General features: G+C 39.3%; 1 protein-coding gene across 1 annotated transcript in view; it reads left to right on the top strand.

The window, feature by feature from the left end:
- Positions 1–20,832, top strand: part of LOC139450982 (serine/threonine-protein phosphatase 6 regulatory ankyrin repeat subunit A-like) — an 81,127-nt gene that overhangs the window by 37,289 nt on the left and 23,006 nt on the right. Inside the window, exons 2-6 of the mRNA XM_071232806.1 lie at positions 4,439–4,581; positions 16,762–16,860; positions 17,879–18,004; positions 19,260–19,364; positions 20,215–20,295. Coding sequence (XP_071088907.1) covers positions 4,439–4,581; positions 16,762–16,860; positions 17,879–18,004; positions 19,260–19,364; positions 20,215–20,295 — 554 coding nt within the window. The remainder of the gene's footprint in view (positions 1–4,438; positions 4,582–16,761; positions 16,861–17,878; positions 18,005–19,259; positions 19,365–20,214; positions 20,296–20,832) is intronic.

Raw genomic sequence — 20,832 nt, 5'->3', positions numbered from 1 at the left:
TCCAGGAACCAACGGTTGTGGGTTTGAATCCCGGTACCTGACTGTTTCTAGGTTTGACGCGTTCTCACGGGTTTCACCAAAGTGGTAAACGTCTGAGATCTGCATCACTTCGGTCCTTCCTCCGTCATTAAGCTGAAACGCCGTGATAGAACTGGAATCAAACCAAACTCACTCACTCACTAACTCACCGTATTACTGATTTGACGTGGATGTTTTGTAAGTGATCTTACCTTCAAATATGCGTGTGCAACAATAAATTGACTCTTATTTCAAGAAACCAACGTATACCGAATAGATTGTGTGTGTTTGTGTGTGCCTATGCGTGTGTGTGTTTTCTGGGTTATATGTGGTATTTGTAAGTGTGTTTCTATATTTCTGTATAAGATAGCTACGCGATAAATCGCAAATAACAATGAAGAACGAAATATTTCACGATAAAACATTGTTCTATCCTGACGTCGTTTCTGAAGATTCGAACATGCGCTCGCAACTTGATGACTTCGTATATTGGACGACGTTATTTGTGAGAGGGGAGTGTCGGGTGAATTGTTCCCCATAGATCTAACTGGGCAGCGCAGATAAACGGGATGGCTGAACGCACGCATCCAAAAGCGGGAGAGATATGACAATCGGTAATGGGAGAAAAGGTAGAGGTAATCGACGTTAGACTTGTGGGAATATGCGGGAAATACCCACCCGTATAGAAAATGGACTTGTCCGACATTACCGGGGTCGGATTCTTTTGAGGAAGTCATCATTATTTAAATACGGATAAATATTTTTAAATCTTGTACATTTTATCATCATCCTTAACGAGGCCGTACATCATGTTGCTATCTCATACAATGCGCCCCGGTTGTTTTTTTTTTCTCCCTGCAGTGTTTTATTGTGCGATAAATAACGACCACGAGTCGTTTATTTTCTTAAATATTTGTATATGTCCGTATATGTAGCATATAAATATCGAGGAACATGCCCCTATGTCTGCCCATACACAAGAAATGTGGATGAGGTAATCCAGATACTACACATGCCCACACGGGACACCGATCGTCTGGTCAGGTCTGGAATCTGTATGAATTTCAGAGATAGCATCATGAGTGAGTGAGTTGGTGGGGTTTACGTCGCTTTCAACAGTATTGCAGTTAAACAAGAACGCAATCCGTAAGGCCCGAGCACGTTATGGCGCTGACGGACCAAGGACCACAACTAGAGTGAATCTAGCATCCTGGAGCGTGTTTAGAAGGTCCTGGAGTCCTGCACCTTGGCTGTGAAACATCTGCATTTTTATATTCTTGGTCACTTAGCAAGACTAGATGCTAGAAATAGGCTGCCCAGAAAGTTTGAGTCAGTGTTTGTGGAATACCTGTGACAGAGATTACTTTTAAACGGTTCTACAAGTGTCTCGCGTCCTTGTAATTTGAATAAGGGACATGGAGAAAATTTATACAGTACCACAAACCACAACGTTTGGATCAGGCGCGTTAGTTGCCCGTGTCAGGCCACCGACGTTACAGCATGAGCATCAGTCCATCAAGACTATAACATGCTCAGGTATCAAACCGCCGATGTCATCAGTACACCGATGCTGTTTCTTAGGTTATCATTCCCCGGTGCTATAATTTGAATATCAGGCCACCAATGGTATAACATGAGTATCAATCAACCGATATCAGTCCCCCGGTGCTATAACATGAGTATCAATCAACCGATATCAGTCCACCGGTGCTATAACATGAGTATCAATCAACCGATATCAGTTCACCGAAGCAATGGTATGGTTATCAGTCCACCGGTGCTGTATCTTGAATACCAGACCACCGATGCTATAACATGAGTATCAATCAACCGATATCAGTCCACCGGTGCTATAACATGAGTATCAATCAACCGATATCAGTTCACCGAAGCAATGGTATGGTTATCAGTCCACCGGTGCTGTAACTTGAATACCAGACCACCGATGCTATAACTTGAATATCAGTCCACCGATATCAGTTCACCGTAGCTATGGTATGGTTATCAGTCCACCGGCGCTATAACTTGAATACCAGTCCACCGATGCTATAATTTGAATATCAGTCCACCGAAGCTATTACTTGAATATCAATCCACTGGTGCTAAAACTTGAATATCAGTCCACCGGTGCTATAACTTGAATATCAGTCCATGAGCCTGTACCGGTTCACCCATCTGAAGTATGTTTGTTTGTTTTTTAACGCCCCACTCAGCAATATTTCAGCTATATGACGGTGGTCTGTAATTAATAGAGCCTGGACAAGACAATCCAGTGATTGACATCATAAGCATCGATCCACGCAATTGGGATCGATGACATGCGTCGACCAAGTCAGCGAATCTGACCACCGATCCCGTTAGTCGCCTCCTACGACCAGGATAGTCGCCTTATACGACAAACATGGGTTGCTGAAGACCTATTCTACCCCGGATCTTCACGGGTCGTCTGTATAATGAAGTGATTGTTGCCCATGATATTACTCCATTTCCAGGTCACCGTACGGAATAAAGATTCGAAGAACACGTTACTAGCTGGGTTTAACAGAGTTCTATTCTACCCCGGATCTTCACGGGTCGGTCTGTAGTATGAGTAAATGTCCAAAGAACAAAGCAGTTCAAACTGGACCACTCAGTCTCACTGTCGACATCGGCCCTAGGAGCCTGGGTCTGAACCAAGTTTCGTGCAAGCTACATACACACGGCTTCATCTGCTCAATCAAATTGCATGATAAAATACGGTTCGAGCGGCGTTAAACACCACTCACTCACTACCTCTTAAGTCCATAAAGATTCCTGGCCAGACGACCAGCCCTCCATCTAGGGCGTATGCAGTAAATGGATTAATGGTAATGGCAGCTTGTCAATTGAGCGCTGATTAACACTGTTTAGTGGAATCGAAGCTGGCCGACAGCTGTTGGTGTTACCACGGCCACTGTCACACCCTGGCCTTCCGTACACTTTATTGAGTGTGGGCCGACAGTGTGTTGCTTAAGGAAGGGGATATATGGATGTCAACTTATTTATTATGAGGAACACAACGTTTCGGAGTATATACTTACTCCTTCATCAGGTGAATGAATGCCATGAGGCATTACTTAGACTGATTACTTAAGTGTTGGCTTCCATTGTCTATTGCTAATCACCTTATCAGCGCCAATCATCTGTTGGCTTCCTTTGTTAGCGTGTACCCTTTGTTAGTTTCCACGTTTTGTTATCTTATTAATTCTGTTGTCCTTACATGTACATGTATATGCTCTCTGCCTCATGGCATTCATTCACCCAGAGACCATATGGTCTCTGATTCACCTGATGAAGGAGTAAGCATATACTCCGAAACGTCGTGTGCCTCATAAGAAAGAAGTTGACATCCATATATTCTCTTCTTTATGTTAATCACTTCTAAATGCCTTTCAAAGAAGTGTGTTGCCTGCTATTTAAATGCTCTAGCTACTTGGATTTTGAAAGAAAATAGTGCACATGGACCAATGACGTAGTTAACATGTAAGGTGTCTGAAAAAAGACACACACACACATCACATTCCAGCACCCCCAGCCCCAGCCCCACCCCTCACACTAAAAACGAACCCCAGCCCTCTCTTGATTCTCACGTGACGAACATAAAGAAACACCCCTGTCTTTTATATTATTTAGTCCTCGTTAGCTACAGTGAACAGTTGATTGGTCACGAGGATCTAGTCACCAATCTTAACGTTTTCAATATTGTGTTGACCCGTGAAGATCCGGGGTAGCAACCCATGCTTGTCGTAAGAGGCGGCTAACAAGATCGGGTGGTCATTCTCTCTGACTTGGTTGAAGCATATCATCGATCCCAATTGCGTGGATCGATGCTCATGATGTCAACCACTGGATTGTCTGGTCCAGACTCTATTAGTTACAGACCGCTGTCATGTAGCTGGAATGTTGCTGAGTGCGGCGTAAAACAACAAACCAACCAACCAATATTGTGTTTTCCATTGTGAAGCTTTGTGCAAATATATCTGTGTTACTGTTTAGAGAGATAATGTATGCATCCATACATGTGTTGCCTGTTGTACAACACACTATATATTGTAACAATGAATTATATTATTGAATCCTATGCAGTATATATGTGTGTGTGTGTGTGTGTGTGTGTGAGAGAGAGAGAGAGAGAGAGAGAGAGAGAGTGAGTGTGTGTCTTTCTCTGTGTGTCTGTCTGTCTGTGTCCTGTCTGATATTGTAACATATTATACACAATAAACACAGTTATACACATCTAGATACATTGATTATATAAATATATTTAAGGGAAATCAAATTCTGAGGGCGCCTCAAGTCGATATCTTCTGTCAGTGCTTCATAATAGCCCAACATCATTATTGTCTGTGGATTAAGCCGACAAACACACTGCAATGATTTCTCCCTTTCTATTTTGTTCAAGGATCGATCCCTCGCTTCAGCAGGTGCTCGCCGACAGAGGTCGCTACAACCCTGATGTTGATGTCCGAGCTTGACGAAAAAGATGCGATTAGACTCCTAAAATCGTCTGCTGGGATCTACTCTGATCACTTTTTCTCAATGGAGGTACAAAACTGTCGTTTGGAATCTATATATTTGTCAGATTTGTGAGAAATGGGTCAGTTTGTAACGTTTCAAGATACGAGTTTAACCACAGACTGACTCGATTCCGTCATTTTGGATGATTCCTGGTTATCTTAGAATGCAGGAATTTGGATATTTTTTTCTGTTTCTTTCGTATGTCGATTATTTTCTTAAGAAAAACGCATGTGAGCCAAGGGATGTTGACTAAAATCAATTATTGATCAATAAAACACGTCCTTCCGATCTAATAATGAACGTATTCGTATTATTATCAGTTGACTATAGTGCTATTCATAAAGCCTGCTTTGTAATGTAGTTCAAGTTTAATGTATTATTTTACATCATTACTGAATGGTTTGTTTGAGAAAATACTGTAACATAATATATCAAATCTCTTATGTCAAGATTTAATAGAACTTATCAGTGATTTGTCTAATTCATGTAGGTATATATATGTTTGTGATATATATGTTAGGAATAACATAAGAACTTTAAATCAACAAGTCACCTTCAATACTGACCAAATTCTGGAGCTTTAATACCAAATTCTTTATTTCTTAAGACAGATTGATAAATGAAAACATGAATCACAATATAGCAGAAAGTAACTAGCTGTACAGATACATACAGCCAGCCAACCCCCATTTGGTACCCTGGATGCAGAGCCCTGTTAAATGGCACACCAGATGCCCATATTTTTTTTATTTTTTTTATTTCAAAGAGTGACAAATCACTAAAATATAATTAGTCCAAGCATGCATGGTCATCCATTCTATGGTAAAATCCCAGTCTAATTTACTGTGTTCACTCATGTGAATCGAGAGTGCTTAAATTGGCAGCCTCTTGGTAGCAGAACACTCATATGACTCAAGAGTTCGTAAATTGGCACCCTCATGGTTGGGGTATCTAGGGCCTATGGCATGGCCCATCTATGGCCAATAGTGAGTGTGTAGCATTGTAGAAGACTCCTCCCCCTATCGATGAATGTTATGTGTGAAAATGCAACTAAACAATCAGAATGCACGTATGACTTCAAGTACTTCAGTCAAAGAATCCCTCAAGAATAATTTTTGATTTTACATGTCTTGCATCTAAAAATATACCCTAGATACAGTTAAATGTGTTCAATCATACTGTATAATACCAAAAGTCCTGATGTGTTTAAATAGCATCTGGAATATATATTATATATGGGAGAAACATACGTGAATCATTATGCAACGAGTTGACAATTCTGTTAGCTATGCCTGTTTGGGCTTAGACGGGACCCAGTCTAAAAATGGATACGAGATGGGCACGAGTCACTATCCGGCTTGTGCTGGAATTACACAAGATGGTCACAAATGATTTGTAGGTAGAGTGTAAGTAGTATTAATTGATGTGATCAGTGATTCATTGGTTTCACTTTCAGTCCCTACCAAAGTACCAGTGAAGTTCCGGGGTAGAATAGGTTTACAGCAACCCATGCTTGCCGTAAAAGGCGACTATGCTTGTCGTAAGAGGTGACTAATGGGATCGACTGGTCAGGCTCGCTGACTTGGTTGATGCATGTCATTGTATCCCAATTGCGTGGATCGATGTTCATGATGTCAATCACTGGATTGTCTGGTTTAGACTTGATTATTTACAGACCGCCATCATTTAGCTGGAATATTGCTGAGTGTGGCGTTAAACATCATACAAACAAACAAACCCTATCAAGGAATCAATCACTATATGATTGTCCTTTGGATTGTATGAACCGGATGTTGATTTTGTTACACGATTTTGATTGAACTATGCATAGACTCGTAAGTCCAGCTAAGATATAACTAAAAAATTGCAGCCTAGTTCAACAAGGGTGGAAACTGGACTTTTATGGACAGTTAATTCCCTTGCCTCAGGAAGATGCAGTTGACATGAAGGGTTGTACTGTTTTGCTGTGTTGTTATTTACATGTTAGATATGGAGGAAGAACCTGTGGTCGTGGGTTCGAATCCGGATATTACCCGATTATGTTCCCAAGTTTGTCAAAACCATACCCGTGCTTGTGGGTTTCACCAAAGTGGTAAACGTCTAAGACCTACATCACTTTGGGCTTTCCTCCGAAATTAACATGCCTAAGCTGACACGCCGTTATATAACTGGAATATTGTTCAAAGCGACAGTAAACCCAACTCACTCACTCACTGAGGTAGAATTCTCTAAGTGTACTAAGATGTATTCTAATACATCAGACCCATGAAGATCCGGGGTAGAATAGATCTTCAGCAACCCATGCTTGCCATAAAAGGCGACTATGCTTGTCATAAAAGGCGACTAACAGGATCGGGTGGTCAGGCTCGCTCACTTGGTTGATGCATGTCATCGGTCCCAATTGCTTGGATTGATGCTCATGATGTCAATCAGTGGATTGTCTGTTCCAGACTCGATTATTTACAGACCACCGTCATATAGCTGGAATATTGCTGAGTGCAGCGTTAAACAACAAACAAACTAAACCAAATCTAATGCATCAACATTCAATTCCTAACAAAAATTTTATAGTCTCCTGTTGTCATGGTTATTCAAGACAAATATCCTGCTAACAGGGTTTGGTTATCACTTATCAATATGCAAATATCAGTGTTATTTTTTAACAGCTAATGCCACGTTTGTTGTTTGTGTTCATGAGCCCACTTTTGTGCTCGTAATGAAATTAAATTTGCAGGCATGGCATAACTGTAATGAATATGTTCTGAAGCTCAGAAATAGGGAAGCTGTAATTGTCAGTGTGAAATGTAATAGCAATTTTGACAATGGCAGACATTATTTGGTTTCAGGAAGGAATGGTAGGACTATGAAAACATGGTAGTTAATATGTAAACAAATATCTGCTTCCCTATTTACCATGTTTGTGAATGCATAATTTGGTTTGCCATATTTGTCAGTGAATATGCATGCCTGTCTCAGCAATAGAAACTACTGTAAATCGACATAATAAGCGCCCAGGGCGTGCTCAAAATTAGAAATAGGGGGCTCTTAATAGAATGTTATTTTAGTGGGAAAAAAACAGAGTTGAAAGAAAAATTTGTGGTTTATGCTGCCAGCCTGAAATGAGCAGGGCGCTTATTACATCGAATACGGTTTACAGTTTTGGTCAGACCTCAAAATGATAACATATTGCAAGTGTCAAATTTCTACTAGTCCTTATGACACCTTAACTATTGGGCAGTTTGGCAATGGCTACAGCATGTACAAGAATAGTGCCAATTTCTAACGCTGTATGATGGTCATGTGTGAAAATGTCATCACATTGAGTTAGTGAGTGTGTTTTTAAATGGCTGTTAGCAATATCATGGCAGGGGGCACCAGAAATGCTTCACACATCGTACCCATGCAGGGAATCGAACCCGGGTCTTCAGTATGACGAGCGAACGCTTTACCCACTAGGCTACCCCATCGTCCCATCACCATTTGATGGGACGTCAGATATGACTGCTTTTGATGTCAAGTCAGATGTGTTAGAATGTACAAACCATCCAAACTGTGTGTGCCAGGGAAAAATGGAACCCAACTATTGGTCATCAGAGATGGATTTTGCTATACCCAAGCTGCACCAGTGCAGGTAAAACATTGGTAGTGCAGGTAACTGTTATTGCCAGGTAACATTCCCCATCACAGAAGTTATATTTTATAAAAGTGGAAAACTGAATTCTTTGAGAATTTAAAATCATTGTACCATGTAGATATAGCATAAATTAATGATGATAAAATTGTTTATTAAAATATAGAATGTATCCATTTTGCCATAAAAGTCATTCCATTGCTGTTCTTTGTGTGCAACGATACAGGATTAAGACATGAATCGGTACAGGGAAGTGTGTATCGCATATCATATCGTCTGTATCGCATATCATATAGTCTGTATCGCATATCATATAGTCTGTATCTCATATCATATCGTCTGTATCGCATATCATATCGTCTGTATCGCATATCATATCGTCTGAGAATATTACGATAATGGTAGCAACTATGTTTATCTTGATCGTTGTACTGAAACATCATCAAACTGAATTGAGGTATTATTTACGGTGGCTCATCCCAGGTAGGTAGGTTTTGGTTTGGTTCGGTTTGTTGTTTAACGCTGCACTCAGCGATATTCCAGCTATATGATGGCGGTCTGTAAATAATCGAGTCGGGACCAGACAATCTAGTGATTGATATCAAGAGCATCGACCCACGCAATTAGGATCGATGACATGCATCAACCAAGTCAGCTTGCCAGACCACCCGATCCCGTAATAATATATAAGTCGCCTTTTACGACAAGCATAGTCACCTTTAATGGCAGGCATGGGTTGCTGAGTGAGTGAGTTTAATTTTACGCCGCTTTTAGCAATATTCCAGCAATATCATGGGCTTCACACATTGTACATGGGTTGCTGAAGACCTATTCTACCCTGTATCTTCTCGGGTCTGGGGTAGGTCGGTAAAATCAGACTTGTGTATACTGATGTATGTACAAGATGTCTACTTATTTATTTGATCATGTCAGAACTTCCAAGTCTAAGAGTGAAAAAAGGGCATGCCACATGCTTTTTGTCAATCATTTGAACAAGTCTTATAATTGTTGTATCAATATTTCAAAGTATTCTGCCAAAAAGGTTGTATTTGTTTGATATATTTTTTAAGACATAATTTTTTTATGTTAACCTGCAATCAACATTATCAATGCTGACATTTTTTATTTTGCCTTCTGCTTTTTCTTGTGGCGTATTGGCAAGAAAAACATAAAACAAAAAAAATCAATTGGTCTTGCAAGTTTCTCTGATAGGAGAAAGGCTAATGTCTTACTGTGCTGTAATCAGATATGTTTGCTGAGAAAACCATCAGTGGTGGTCATTATTCTTCTTCATCTAACAGGCTAAAGATGAAACAGGACGAATCTTGTTCTACTTTTGATGTGTCTGCCACTCTTCCCTATTGTTTTAGTTGCCATATTATGATCACAGCTTCATTGAGATCAAATGGAGTATTGATTTTAAAATGAGATGCAAAACGTTGTTTATGATGAAAATTTGTAAAAAAAAATGTTTGTCTGTCAGAATGATTTTATTTGATATTTTATTGTCATTTACCAGTAGTAACTCCAGGCTTTTGTTCTGCTTTGAAAAATATGTCAGTTGTATCTATTTCAGCTTATTCCAGCATTCCCGCTGGCTTTTGAAACTGACAGGACTGGCAACTCTTAAAATTACCTCCCCCCACCCCTCAATTTTTGTCAGTCCTAATTTCACCAAGTACTAAAACATATAAAAATTACATGGTTTTAATTCTTTCAAAATCATGTTCGATTACAATGATGTCATCTCTGAAGTCACTTAGTTCAATTTACACATCATTCACCCAAGGTTCAGTCACAATTTTCTCATTTTTGTGTGAATATTTTGAGACTAAACATGCTAAATTGCTACAAATATATATTTAACCTTAAAGCACAGCAAAATGTTATTTCCTTGCGCTACAAATAGTCAACGGGAAACCCTGATGGTAACAGACAAGCTGACTTTGTTAAAAAAAATATACTTATTTGAATATCGCCAATGTTTTGTTCAACAACAAGAAAAAACTTTATTTGTCGGTCCACAGGGACTGGCAGTCACATGAATTACCGGTCCAAGCCTAATTTTACTGGTAAAAAACTGGTAATAACCGGTAAACAGGAAGACTGTTATTCATGTTCAGAGCTCCAGATAAGCTTTTGGTGTTGTGGGTATTTAAAATCATTTCTATCTGGGTATTCAAATTTCTGTTACCCACTAGTTTTTCCACATGTGGGTATTTAAGTTAAATATTTAAAAACACTATTTATCTAGTCCCTGCAAACTGGTGTCGTGTGGGTTCAAGAACTTTATCATGTTTATAGGACTCAAAAATACCACGATACTTCCTCAAGAAAGTATGATGGCAAATGATCATGATGTTACGGAATGCCCGTTTATAATTTCAAAATATGTTTCTAATCGAATACGCAGGGTTACTTCACAATATTTTGATGATACACACAAGTTTTATTTATGTAGCGTATCTGTAATGTTTGTTGCATATTAGATACGCTTGGATTTTATTATACTGCATATTTCTGCATTTCTGATGTGTATTTTACACAGATACGCAGCTTATCTGGAGCTCTGATGTTATTAGGGACGAATTTGTGGATTGAATTTGAGTGGGGCATCCATGTTAAACTACGGCATGGGCTACAAGTACAACAAGCAAAATTCTGGACAAGTCCAAGCAGCCATACACACACATGCTTCTATGTCGCTATAACCCTCATTCTGTCTCTCCCCACTCACCACATAGGGATTTATCAAGACCTGATCAGAGGCAGGTAATCAGCCCAAAGTCTGCAGCAATTGTCAGTAAAACTAGGAATCGGAACCTTCCTAATTCATGTAATAAAGTTATATCTAATGTGATGGTTTGGTCGAGGTGACCAGGAAGTGGGAGAGGCTTAGTTTTACATGATTGAATTGAGTGCTTTGTTAATATACCTCTGAATGTAAAAACCTTTAATCATGTTAATAAATCCCAATTTTGAACTGAATAACAATTCTTCCCTAATTTGCCTGCCAAGGACGCTTAGCCGTTCCAGCTGTATTCCACGGGGAATATTTGACAGAAATCCCCATTCAATGCAGAAATGTACCTGTCTTGCAGAAAATCAATTTATGTGCAGAACTCACACAAAACATACAGAATTTGTTAAATACACTACAGTATTTTAACATGAGGGTCAAAAACAGGTTATAAATACGAAAAAAAATTAACAGACAGTTATTTTAACATTATTTGAATTGTGCATTGTATTAATTAGATCATTCCAAATAATTATTTGAAGTGTTTGTGTTATATGGAAAAAAGGTAAAAAGAAAATACAAATGATCTTTCAAATATTCAATGTTTTGTATTATTGCTTTCCGAAAGTGCTGACACTAGGAATTGCTAGATTCACTTCAATAAACTATTCTAGCTGTGGATAAGTTCATCAGAAAAATGCCTGCCACAAGTCAAACAGGTTCAAAACTATGAAATTCATGAACACCAAACTTATAAGTTTGAAGAACTGATGTGCACAATTATTATAAAATGGTTGCAGAATTTACTCAAATTGACTGCAAAGTTGGATTTTTTACCCCGGATTACAGCGAGACTGACTTAGTTTGGAATCCCTGACTTCACCTCACCTCTGGGGAATCTTTTATTCAAAGCAGTGGATCCTTGCACAGCTAAGGGACTTAACTCTGCATAGCTGCTTCATGGCACCTTTGCCCACTGGGCTAACTACGCCCACTGTTGAGCAAGCAATACAGGTTTTGAAATGATCATGTATTTCACTACATATCAGTCACTGACTTGAGGAGGATTTCTCCATAACATATCAGAAATGCTGTTACCATGACAGATTCTGCTTAAGCAGCCTTGGTGTCAACACAGCTAAGATGCCGAATTAGAAGCAGAAATGAGTTTGTCAAATCTTAGCGTTGATGCCAATGTGTCGGAATGATTCTTTACCACTGTGTGCTTTTGTACTTTCAAAACTACTTGTTTGCCATTCTGATCAGAGGTTATTAAGCAGATCCTGCTTTTGCAGGCTTACAAGGATTTCATCATGTTCACCATGGCGACATATTTCTTTGCACAAGTGACCACCTCCGTGGTCTAGTGGTAGAGTGTCCGCCTAGAGAGTGGAGGGTTCGGGGTTTGGTCCCTGGCTGCGTCATACCAAAAGACGTAAAAGGTGGTACTTGTTATCCCCCGCCAACTTCGGATATAGAAACGGGCTCCGTCCGTCACGTTTCGTTTCCGGAGCATACCTCATAAACCGTTTAATGTTTTTTCATGAAACTTTACAGGTCTGTCAGGTACATGCCGAACTGGTGCCTTTTGCTATTGAGAAATTTTAGAAATTTTTATTTTTTACGTTTCCATGGCAACAAGATGGACTTAGGTTCTGTGAGGGTAGGGTTCGTTTCCGGAGCATAACTCATAAAGTGTTCAATATTTTTTCATCAAACTTTGCAGGTCTGTCAGGTACATGCTGAACTGGTGCCTTTTGCTATTGAGAAATTTTAGAAATTTTTATTTTTTACGTTTCCATTGCAACAAGATGGACTTAGGTTCTGTGAAGGTAGGGTTCGTTTCCGGAGCATAACTCATAAACTGTTCAATATTTTTTCATCAAACATTGCAGGTCTGTCAGGTATGCCTTTTGCTATTGAGAAATTTTAGAAATTTTCATTTTTTACGTTTCCATGGCAACAAGATGGACTTAGGTTCCAAACTCATCTTTTTTTTACAATTTCCATGACAAGTTCCACCTAGGTTAAAAAAGGTTAGGGTTTGTTTAGATTCAATTATGTCATAAATTCTGCAACAGGGGCGGGGGATATAGCCACGTTAGTGGCAAACTCTTGTTGTTACTCTGTCTGGCGCTCAGCATTAAGGGGCTAAAACAAGGACTGGTCGGCCCGGAGTCAGTATACTGTGTCTGAGTGGGGTATTCATGTTAAACTGCGGCATGGTATCTCAGTGAGCTAGCACCATAAATCGGCATCAGTCCGGACTAGTACAAGCAGCCACACACACATGCATGCACGTCGCTATATAAATGCAATAATCTTAGATGGACGTTAAACCCCATTTCACCTCACCTCACCTTCTTTGCACAAAAGTTTCAAGAACCAAGAGAGTGTGAAGCAGAATGTTGTTTAGATATTTTATCCAGTGGTTTCATGTTATTCAGTTTACCAGTAATTGCCAGTTATTGACCTGTGTAACAGGTTGATATATCCGCCTTGCCACTTCTTCCTGGGACTGAGGTGAACAATAGCCTGAGTATTTCAGTCAATGAAAACAGTATGGCATGTGTATTTCTCAGTATACATGGTATACATGGTATAACCACCATATTTAACACTTCAGATACTTGCATCATTGTATGTGTTAAATCATATTTCTATTCAATTGACACGTGTTAAACACTTGTCATGACATCATTATATATCTATTTTGACAAATAGTGACCTGAAATTAGTGGCTGTCAATTTTGACTTGTTCATGTTATAATTTATGTATACCGTGTTAGACGTAATAAGCGCCCCGCTCTTATAAGCGCCCACAGCGATATTTGCTAATGAACAATCCCAATTAGCACCCCTTCCGATTGATAAATGTACAGAAGACTGTTTATTCGTGCATAATACGTTTGTTATATGCACCCTTAATCATGGGCAATTAAATTCTGGAAAATATATCTATCGTATATAAACATTTCCGCATAAACCATAACGTTTACGCTCTTTGAACTCTGTAGTAGTATAGGTATTTTCACCAAAATAATATTCTAATAAGGGCCCCCTATTTCTAATTTTGAGAGCGCCCTGGGCGTTTATTACGTCGAATACGGTAATAACTTTGGGTTTGGGGGGGACAAGTTCCTATGGATTTTGACTCGTCTCGGATTAGTGACCCTGTCAAACAGAAGAGAACAAATGCTGATATTTTTCCAACATCACTTTTTGACTTTAAATGTCCATCTTATGTTCAGACAACACAAATATGTGATGTGACTGACTAATGGACCTACATGACAGGATAGCGCCATGAACACACAATGCCATTTGATCTAGACTACCAGTTGTCAGACTTTCATTTTTGTGGAAGCTTCGGTGGCTGAGTGGGTTAGATCGCTGACTTTGTGTGCTGGTTATTAGGTGCCTCATTCTGGCAGTGTGACTCAACCCTTGAAAGAACTAGAATCTGTACTTTACTGAGAAAGTGTTATCCCAAATATAACATTTGTGACAGGATAGAGCCAGAAGACAATTACTGTATTCGACGTAATAAGCGCGCAGGGCGCTCTCAAAATTAGAAATAGGGGGCTCTTATTAGAATATTATTTTGGTTAGAAAAAAAAACAGAATTGAAAGATCGTAAATTTTGTGGTTTATCCTGTCAGCCTCAAATAATACAAAAGAAAAGTCTGTGTGTACTATACATGATAGATATATTTTCCAGAACTTAATTGCATATATTTAACACACAGGTGTGTATTATACATGAATAAATAAGTGTATTAGAGAACTGTCTGGTATTAGAGACCCAGCGTGTATTAGAGGAAATATAGATATGTTTTACAGTTCATTTGGGGGTGATAGATCGGCAGCCATTTTCTGTGAATCGATATGTAGGCTATCTATGTATTCATACGCACGTTTTTTTGTGAAAAGGCTTACTATATTTGAAAGGGATTTCCGTAGCAAAAAGGAAACCTCTTTTTAACCAATCAGAATCAAGTATTCATCAATGTCATGGTAGAATGATCAATCAGAAGGGGTGCTAATTGGGATTGTTCACAAGTCAATATATTAGCAAATATCGCTGTGGGTTCTTATTAGAGTGGGTGCTTATTACATCGAATACGGTATTGTAGACAGAATGTTGATCAGTCCTAATTAGTGGATTGTTTAACATGTTGAACATGTTCTAGGTGCAGATAATAGTAATTAACATAATTTGTGAAACAATGCACAACAGAAAACATGTGAGTCAAATTGTTGACTTTTTTCACCATGATCTGCAAGACAACGGTATAAGGATGTACACTGAAATGTCGCTATTACAGTATAAAGATAAGTTGTTATCCATCAATTGTATCTGCTTAGTTATAGCCCATAGGATGAAATATTTGATAGGCATCACTTAAAAGATGACGGATGACAAAGTGGAGATAATTTATGGATAACATCTTAAAGGTGTATAAAACTCAATGTCACTCAGCGATAACATTTGTATAACCTGTCCATGTAATTGTGCATGCCCCAGCCTATAGGATGGTTATAGTGATAAAAGCAAGCTCTTCCAGGTGTATAAACTCAATGTCACTTAGCTATAACATTTATATAACCTGTCCATGTAATTGTGCATGCCCCAGCCTATAGGATGGTTATAGTGATATAAGCAAGTTCTTCCAGGTGTATAAATTAAAACTCAATGTCACTCAGCTATAACATTTGTATAACCTGTCCATGTAATTGTGCATGCCCCAGCCTATAGGATGATTATAATGATATAAGCAAGCTCTTCCAGGTGTATAAAACTCAATGTCACTCAGCTATAACATTTGTATAACCTGTCCATGTAATTGTGCATGCCCCAGCCTATAGGATGATTATAATGATATAAGCAAGCTCTTCCAGGTGTATAAAACTCAATGTCACTCAGCCATAACATTTGTATAACCTGTCCATGTAATGGTGCATGACCCAGTCTATAGGATGGTTATAATGATATAAGGAAGCTCTTCCAGGTGTATAAAACTCAATGTCACTCAGCTATAACATTTGTATAACCTGTCCATGTAATGGTGCATGACCCAGTCTATAGGATGGTTATAGTGATATAAGCAAGCTCTTCCAGGTGTATAAAACTCAATGTCACTCAGCTATAACATTTGTATAACCTGTCCATGTAATGGTGCATGCCCCAGCCTATAGGATGGTTATAGTGATATAAGCAAGCTCTTCCAGGTGTATAAAACTCAATGTCACTCAGCCATAACATTTGTATAACCTGTCCATGTAATGGTGCATGCCCCAGCCTATAGGATGGTTATAGTGATATAAGCAAGCTCTTCCAGGTGTATAAAACTCAATGTCACTCAGCTATAACATTTGTATAACCTGTCCATGTAATTGTGCATGCCCCAGCCTGTAGGATGGTTATAGTGATATAAGCAAGCTCTTCCAGGTGTATAAAACTCATTGTCACTTAGCCATAACATTTGTATAACCTGTCCATGTAATTGTGCATGCCCAAGCTTATAGGATGGTTATAGTGATATAAACAAGCTCTTCCAGGTGTATAAAACTCAATGTCACTCAGCTATAACATTTGTATAACCTGTCCATGTAATGGCACATGCCCCATTTTCCTGCTTGCCATTTGGCCTATGGAAATATAGGAGCACTTTGCATATCGCTTGCCCAGAATTAATCCCAATAGTCTACATCCCTCCGGACGAATTGATCTTGTTCTGCGATACGAGTACATCCATGAAACATTAATGATATGTTAATTAATCAACGTGTACAGACAATGGACACGCATGGTGACATGATGGTTCTGTTTCAGGAGTCTATCGAGGATGCTGTCCGGGACGTGAATCCCGACCGAGTGTTGTCCCTCATCTCACCGACCAGCTATGACATCAACTCCAACCTGCAGCTGGCCGTGAGTGCATGATGCTGTTGTCTGGATGTGCATGATGCTGTTGTCTGGATGTACATGATCCTGTTGTCTGGATGTGTATGATGCTGTTGTCTGGATGTACTTAATGCTGTTGTCTAGATGTACATGATGCTGTTGTCTAGATGTACATGATGCTGTTGTCTAGATGTACATGATGCTGTTGTCTAGATGTACATGATGCTGTTGTCTAGATGTACATGATGCTGTTGTCTGGATGTGCATGATGCTGTTGTCTAGATGTACAGGATGCTGTTGTCTGGATGTGCATGATGCTGTTGTCTAGATGTACATGATGCTGTTGTCTAGATGTACATGATGCTAGTGTCTAGATGTACATGATGCTGTTGTCTAGATGTACATGATGCTGTTGTCTGGATGTACATGATGTAGGACAGTGTTACGTTCCACTTCGCTAGCTAGAAATTAAACATCAATAATTTCAGGCTGAACATCTGGCGCCACCAGTAATGTACACTACTCCATACACATACTGAAATATTATCATCCCTCACTAAGGAGTGGAAGGGGGTATAGGAATGAGTGCTGTCTGTCCGTCCATCCATCCTTCCTTTTGTCTGTCACGTTTTGTCACCGGAGCAGAACCCCAAAACCATGAGAGATATCTTAACCAAACTTGGCTCATAGATAGGTCTAGTGGTAAACTGGTGGCTTTTGATAGTTTGGGATTTTTAAAAAAAAATTCACATTAGGCCATTTACAAAAGGTTCTAGCAAATGTAGTTCACAGGAGCTAATGCATTGCACAAAACCGGATGTATATTGGCGGGGGATACGAGTATTTCATGAGTGGCGTCAAAAGAGCAAAAAAAACCATAAATCCGATGCTCCTGATGTCAATCATTGGATTGTCTGACCCAGACTTGATAACTTGTAGGCCGCCATCATACAGCTGGAATATTAATGAGTGTGGCATTAAACAACATACAAATAAAACAAATTGACATTCCACTGACTCACTCACACGCTTCCTGTTGATACAGTTGCCGCCGGACTTATTCTTCACAGCAGTGGATGGCGTCACTGCCAAGCCGAAGGAATACCGCTGTGCCGCTCAGATGGTGTACCTTCTCCGCAACATCGGAGCAAAGATCAATGTGCAGGATGGGGTGAGCAGATGAATCAGATTATATTATTATAATATTGTTCATGCATCATCTGAGCCAAAATACCATTGAAATAAATTTTTAAAAGTTGTGGTTTTTTTTAATTTTTATCACTGCCAATCCAAATTAGAATTAAAAAAACTAAATAGATTTCTAGAATCTTGCAATGCAGTAATGAGACACGTTTGCCAAAATCTACTACTTTCCAGAGGAGATCGCTTCTGCAATGATTTCCTTGACCGTAAAGTGTTTTCAGTTAGGCTAACAAAAAAATAGTCTTGGTTCTCAGGCACCGCTGCATCATCATAAAGTTCACTACATGTTTCATTTTTATTGCCATTTTTACAACAACAACAAAAAAATCTTAAATATTCCAAATCCAACGGTAGTCAAATACTGTATTCCAGTATTTTACTCATCAAGGAATATATTTATGTAGGGAGGCCCTTTCCAAAGGTTGATTGTACACAACTGTTTATTTAGTTACACATCTGTTTATTTGGGTACATACTGGTTTGAACAACAACAAAAGAAAAACACTGCCCGCACTATATATTCAAAAGCCATTGTCTGAGTACCAATTCTTTTATTTTTCTAAGCCTAAAGTGCCAATAGAATCAACTTTCTCACTAGTTAGTCAGCGATGACAAGAAGCACCACAAAATACAGGAATATATAAATCTCTTACTGTAATCTATCTTTTTTTGTGGTCAACATGGTAGAAAGGATTGGAAGGGCACGTTTTATCGAGATATTTGCTCATGGTATTTGAAAGTTGTCAACAATCATTTTTAAATGCATAAATGTGATCCTCAAACTTCCACTGTACGCTTACCGTTTGTATCATGGGCCTATGGCCCACAATACACTTGAATAAAGAACCAGATTTGTGGGACGATACTCTTATGCATCGGTGGATCATGATTTTTCTACTTGTTGATACAAGTATCAATCACTGTCGCACACAAAGTAAAAAAAAAATTGCCTTAATAACTGTTACACTAAACAGTAATTAGTAATAAAATCACTAGTGAAAACGTAAATATTTTCATCCATTGCGCCATACTTGACACTGCCAACTGTAAATCGTCAGTGTGGTGGTATTTGGCTACCCTGTGTATAAAAAAGATGGTTCACATACCACAGATACGAGCACATGCAAGTATCGTGATACATATCGGATCATGAACAAGATATCAGGATACGTATCGGATAGCACAGCCCTAATATTTGACTGGCACCCATGCTGTGTTTGCAGAACGGAGACACGCCATTGTTGAAGTACCTGAAGACTGGCAGCGTGCAGCCCGATGTCGTGGAGGCCTTCCTCCGATGTAATGCTGATGTCTACCTGTCCAACAAGGTATGCAAGGGTACACAGGGTTAGACTATAACACATTAGATTGATCATTGGTTTTATAATGGAATAGATTGATTATAAATCAGTCGTGAATGTCAAATACATTTAGGGTAGCATCCTTCTGGAAAATGACGAAGTGGACACAATTTATGGATAACAACTTCTTTAATATACTGTTATGGCAACTTTTCGGTATATGCCCTTATGCCGTTACTGTCCCTGCATGACAACAGTCTCATTAAAATCAGAACTTAGTTTTCGCTACTGCTAAACAAAGATCTGAGGACATCCCATTACGGGTCACGTCAGATCAACCTATCGCGAATTTTGACCGACAAGAAATCAACATTAGCCGATCAGAAGGCAGCTTTCTTGAGCTTTACGACACAAGTTTCAAACTGGCGACTACGCTTCGAAACATATTTTGACGTATTCTCGATTAAAAAAATTAAAACTGATTAAGAAGAATATTCCTGAATGGCTTATAGATGGCCTACATTTTATAGATATAATCATAAAACCCGTAACTGTCGTTCAGAATACTCCGTGTTAAATAGTTCATGGTTGCATGATTAGAAAATACATTCCGACTCACTTTCATGATCTGGTAAGCGACGCTCTGATTGGTTGGATGAAAGGTCGTTCTGACGTGACCCTTAATGGGATCAGATCTTTGTTTAGCAATAGCAAGAACTAAGATCTGATTTTAATGAGATTGGCATGACAATGTTATGAGGATCTGTACTGATATGTCACAACAGCAGTACAGAGGGTATATCATAGAAGTGTTGTGGAGAAATTGTGTCCAGGGTGTCATCTTTCAACTCACTCATGTCTTGTTGTGCTGCTGCAGGTAGGCGAGTACCCCCTGGAAGTGGTCACAGTGTGTCCTGACATCCCCAAGTCGGTCAAAGACGTCTTCATGAAATATGTGGTAGGTAACCATGGTTACTCATACTTCCAAAATGTTGGTTGTTTGGTATGTTACTGGAATGCCAGTATGGATTCGTTGTGGCTAATTGTAAGTATCAGGGTCACCAATGACACGTGACTTGACAGGCTTATGTTCGTGTGAGAGCGGAAGATGGGTAGTTTGATCACCTGGCCACGTTTTACTAGAAGACGGTAAAAGTTAGTATTTGTTGTTACCCTGTCTGGCGCTCAGCAATAAGGGGAACAATTAGGACTGGTCATCTCGGAGTCAGTATACTGTGTCCGAGTGCGGTATCCATGTTAAACTGGTCAGCTCGGAGTCAGTATACTGTGTCCGAGTGAGGTATCCATGTTAAACTGCTCAGCTCGGAGTCAGTATACTGTGTCCGAGTGCGGTATCCATGTTAAACTGCTCAGCTCGGAGTCAGTATACTGTGTCCGAGTGCGGTATCCATGTTAAACTGGTCAGCTCAGTCAGGATACTGTGTCCGAGTGAGGTATCCATGTTAAACTGGTCAGCTCGGAGTCAGTATACTGT

Source organism: Haliotis cracherodii, unplaced genomic scaffold, assembly GCF_022045235.1.
Source record: "Haliotis cracherodii isolate W230 unplaced genomic scaffold, xgHalCrac1.p SCAF_10, whole genome shotgun sequence".
NCBI lineage: Eukaryota > Metazoa > Mollusca > Gastropoda > Lepetellida > Haliotidae > Haliotis > Haliotis cracherodii.
Note: the sequence above shows the minus strand (reverse complement) of the source record. Positions and strands in the feature narration are given on the sequence as shown.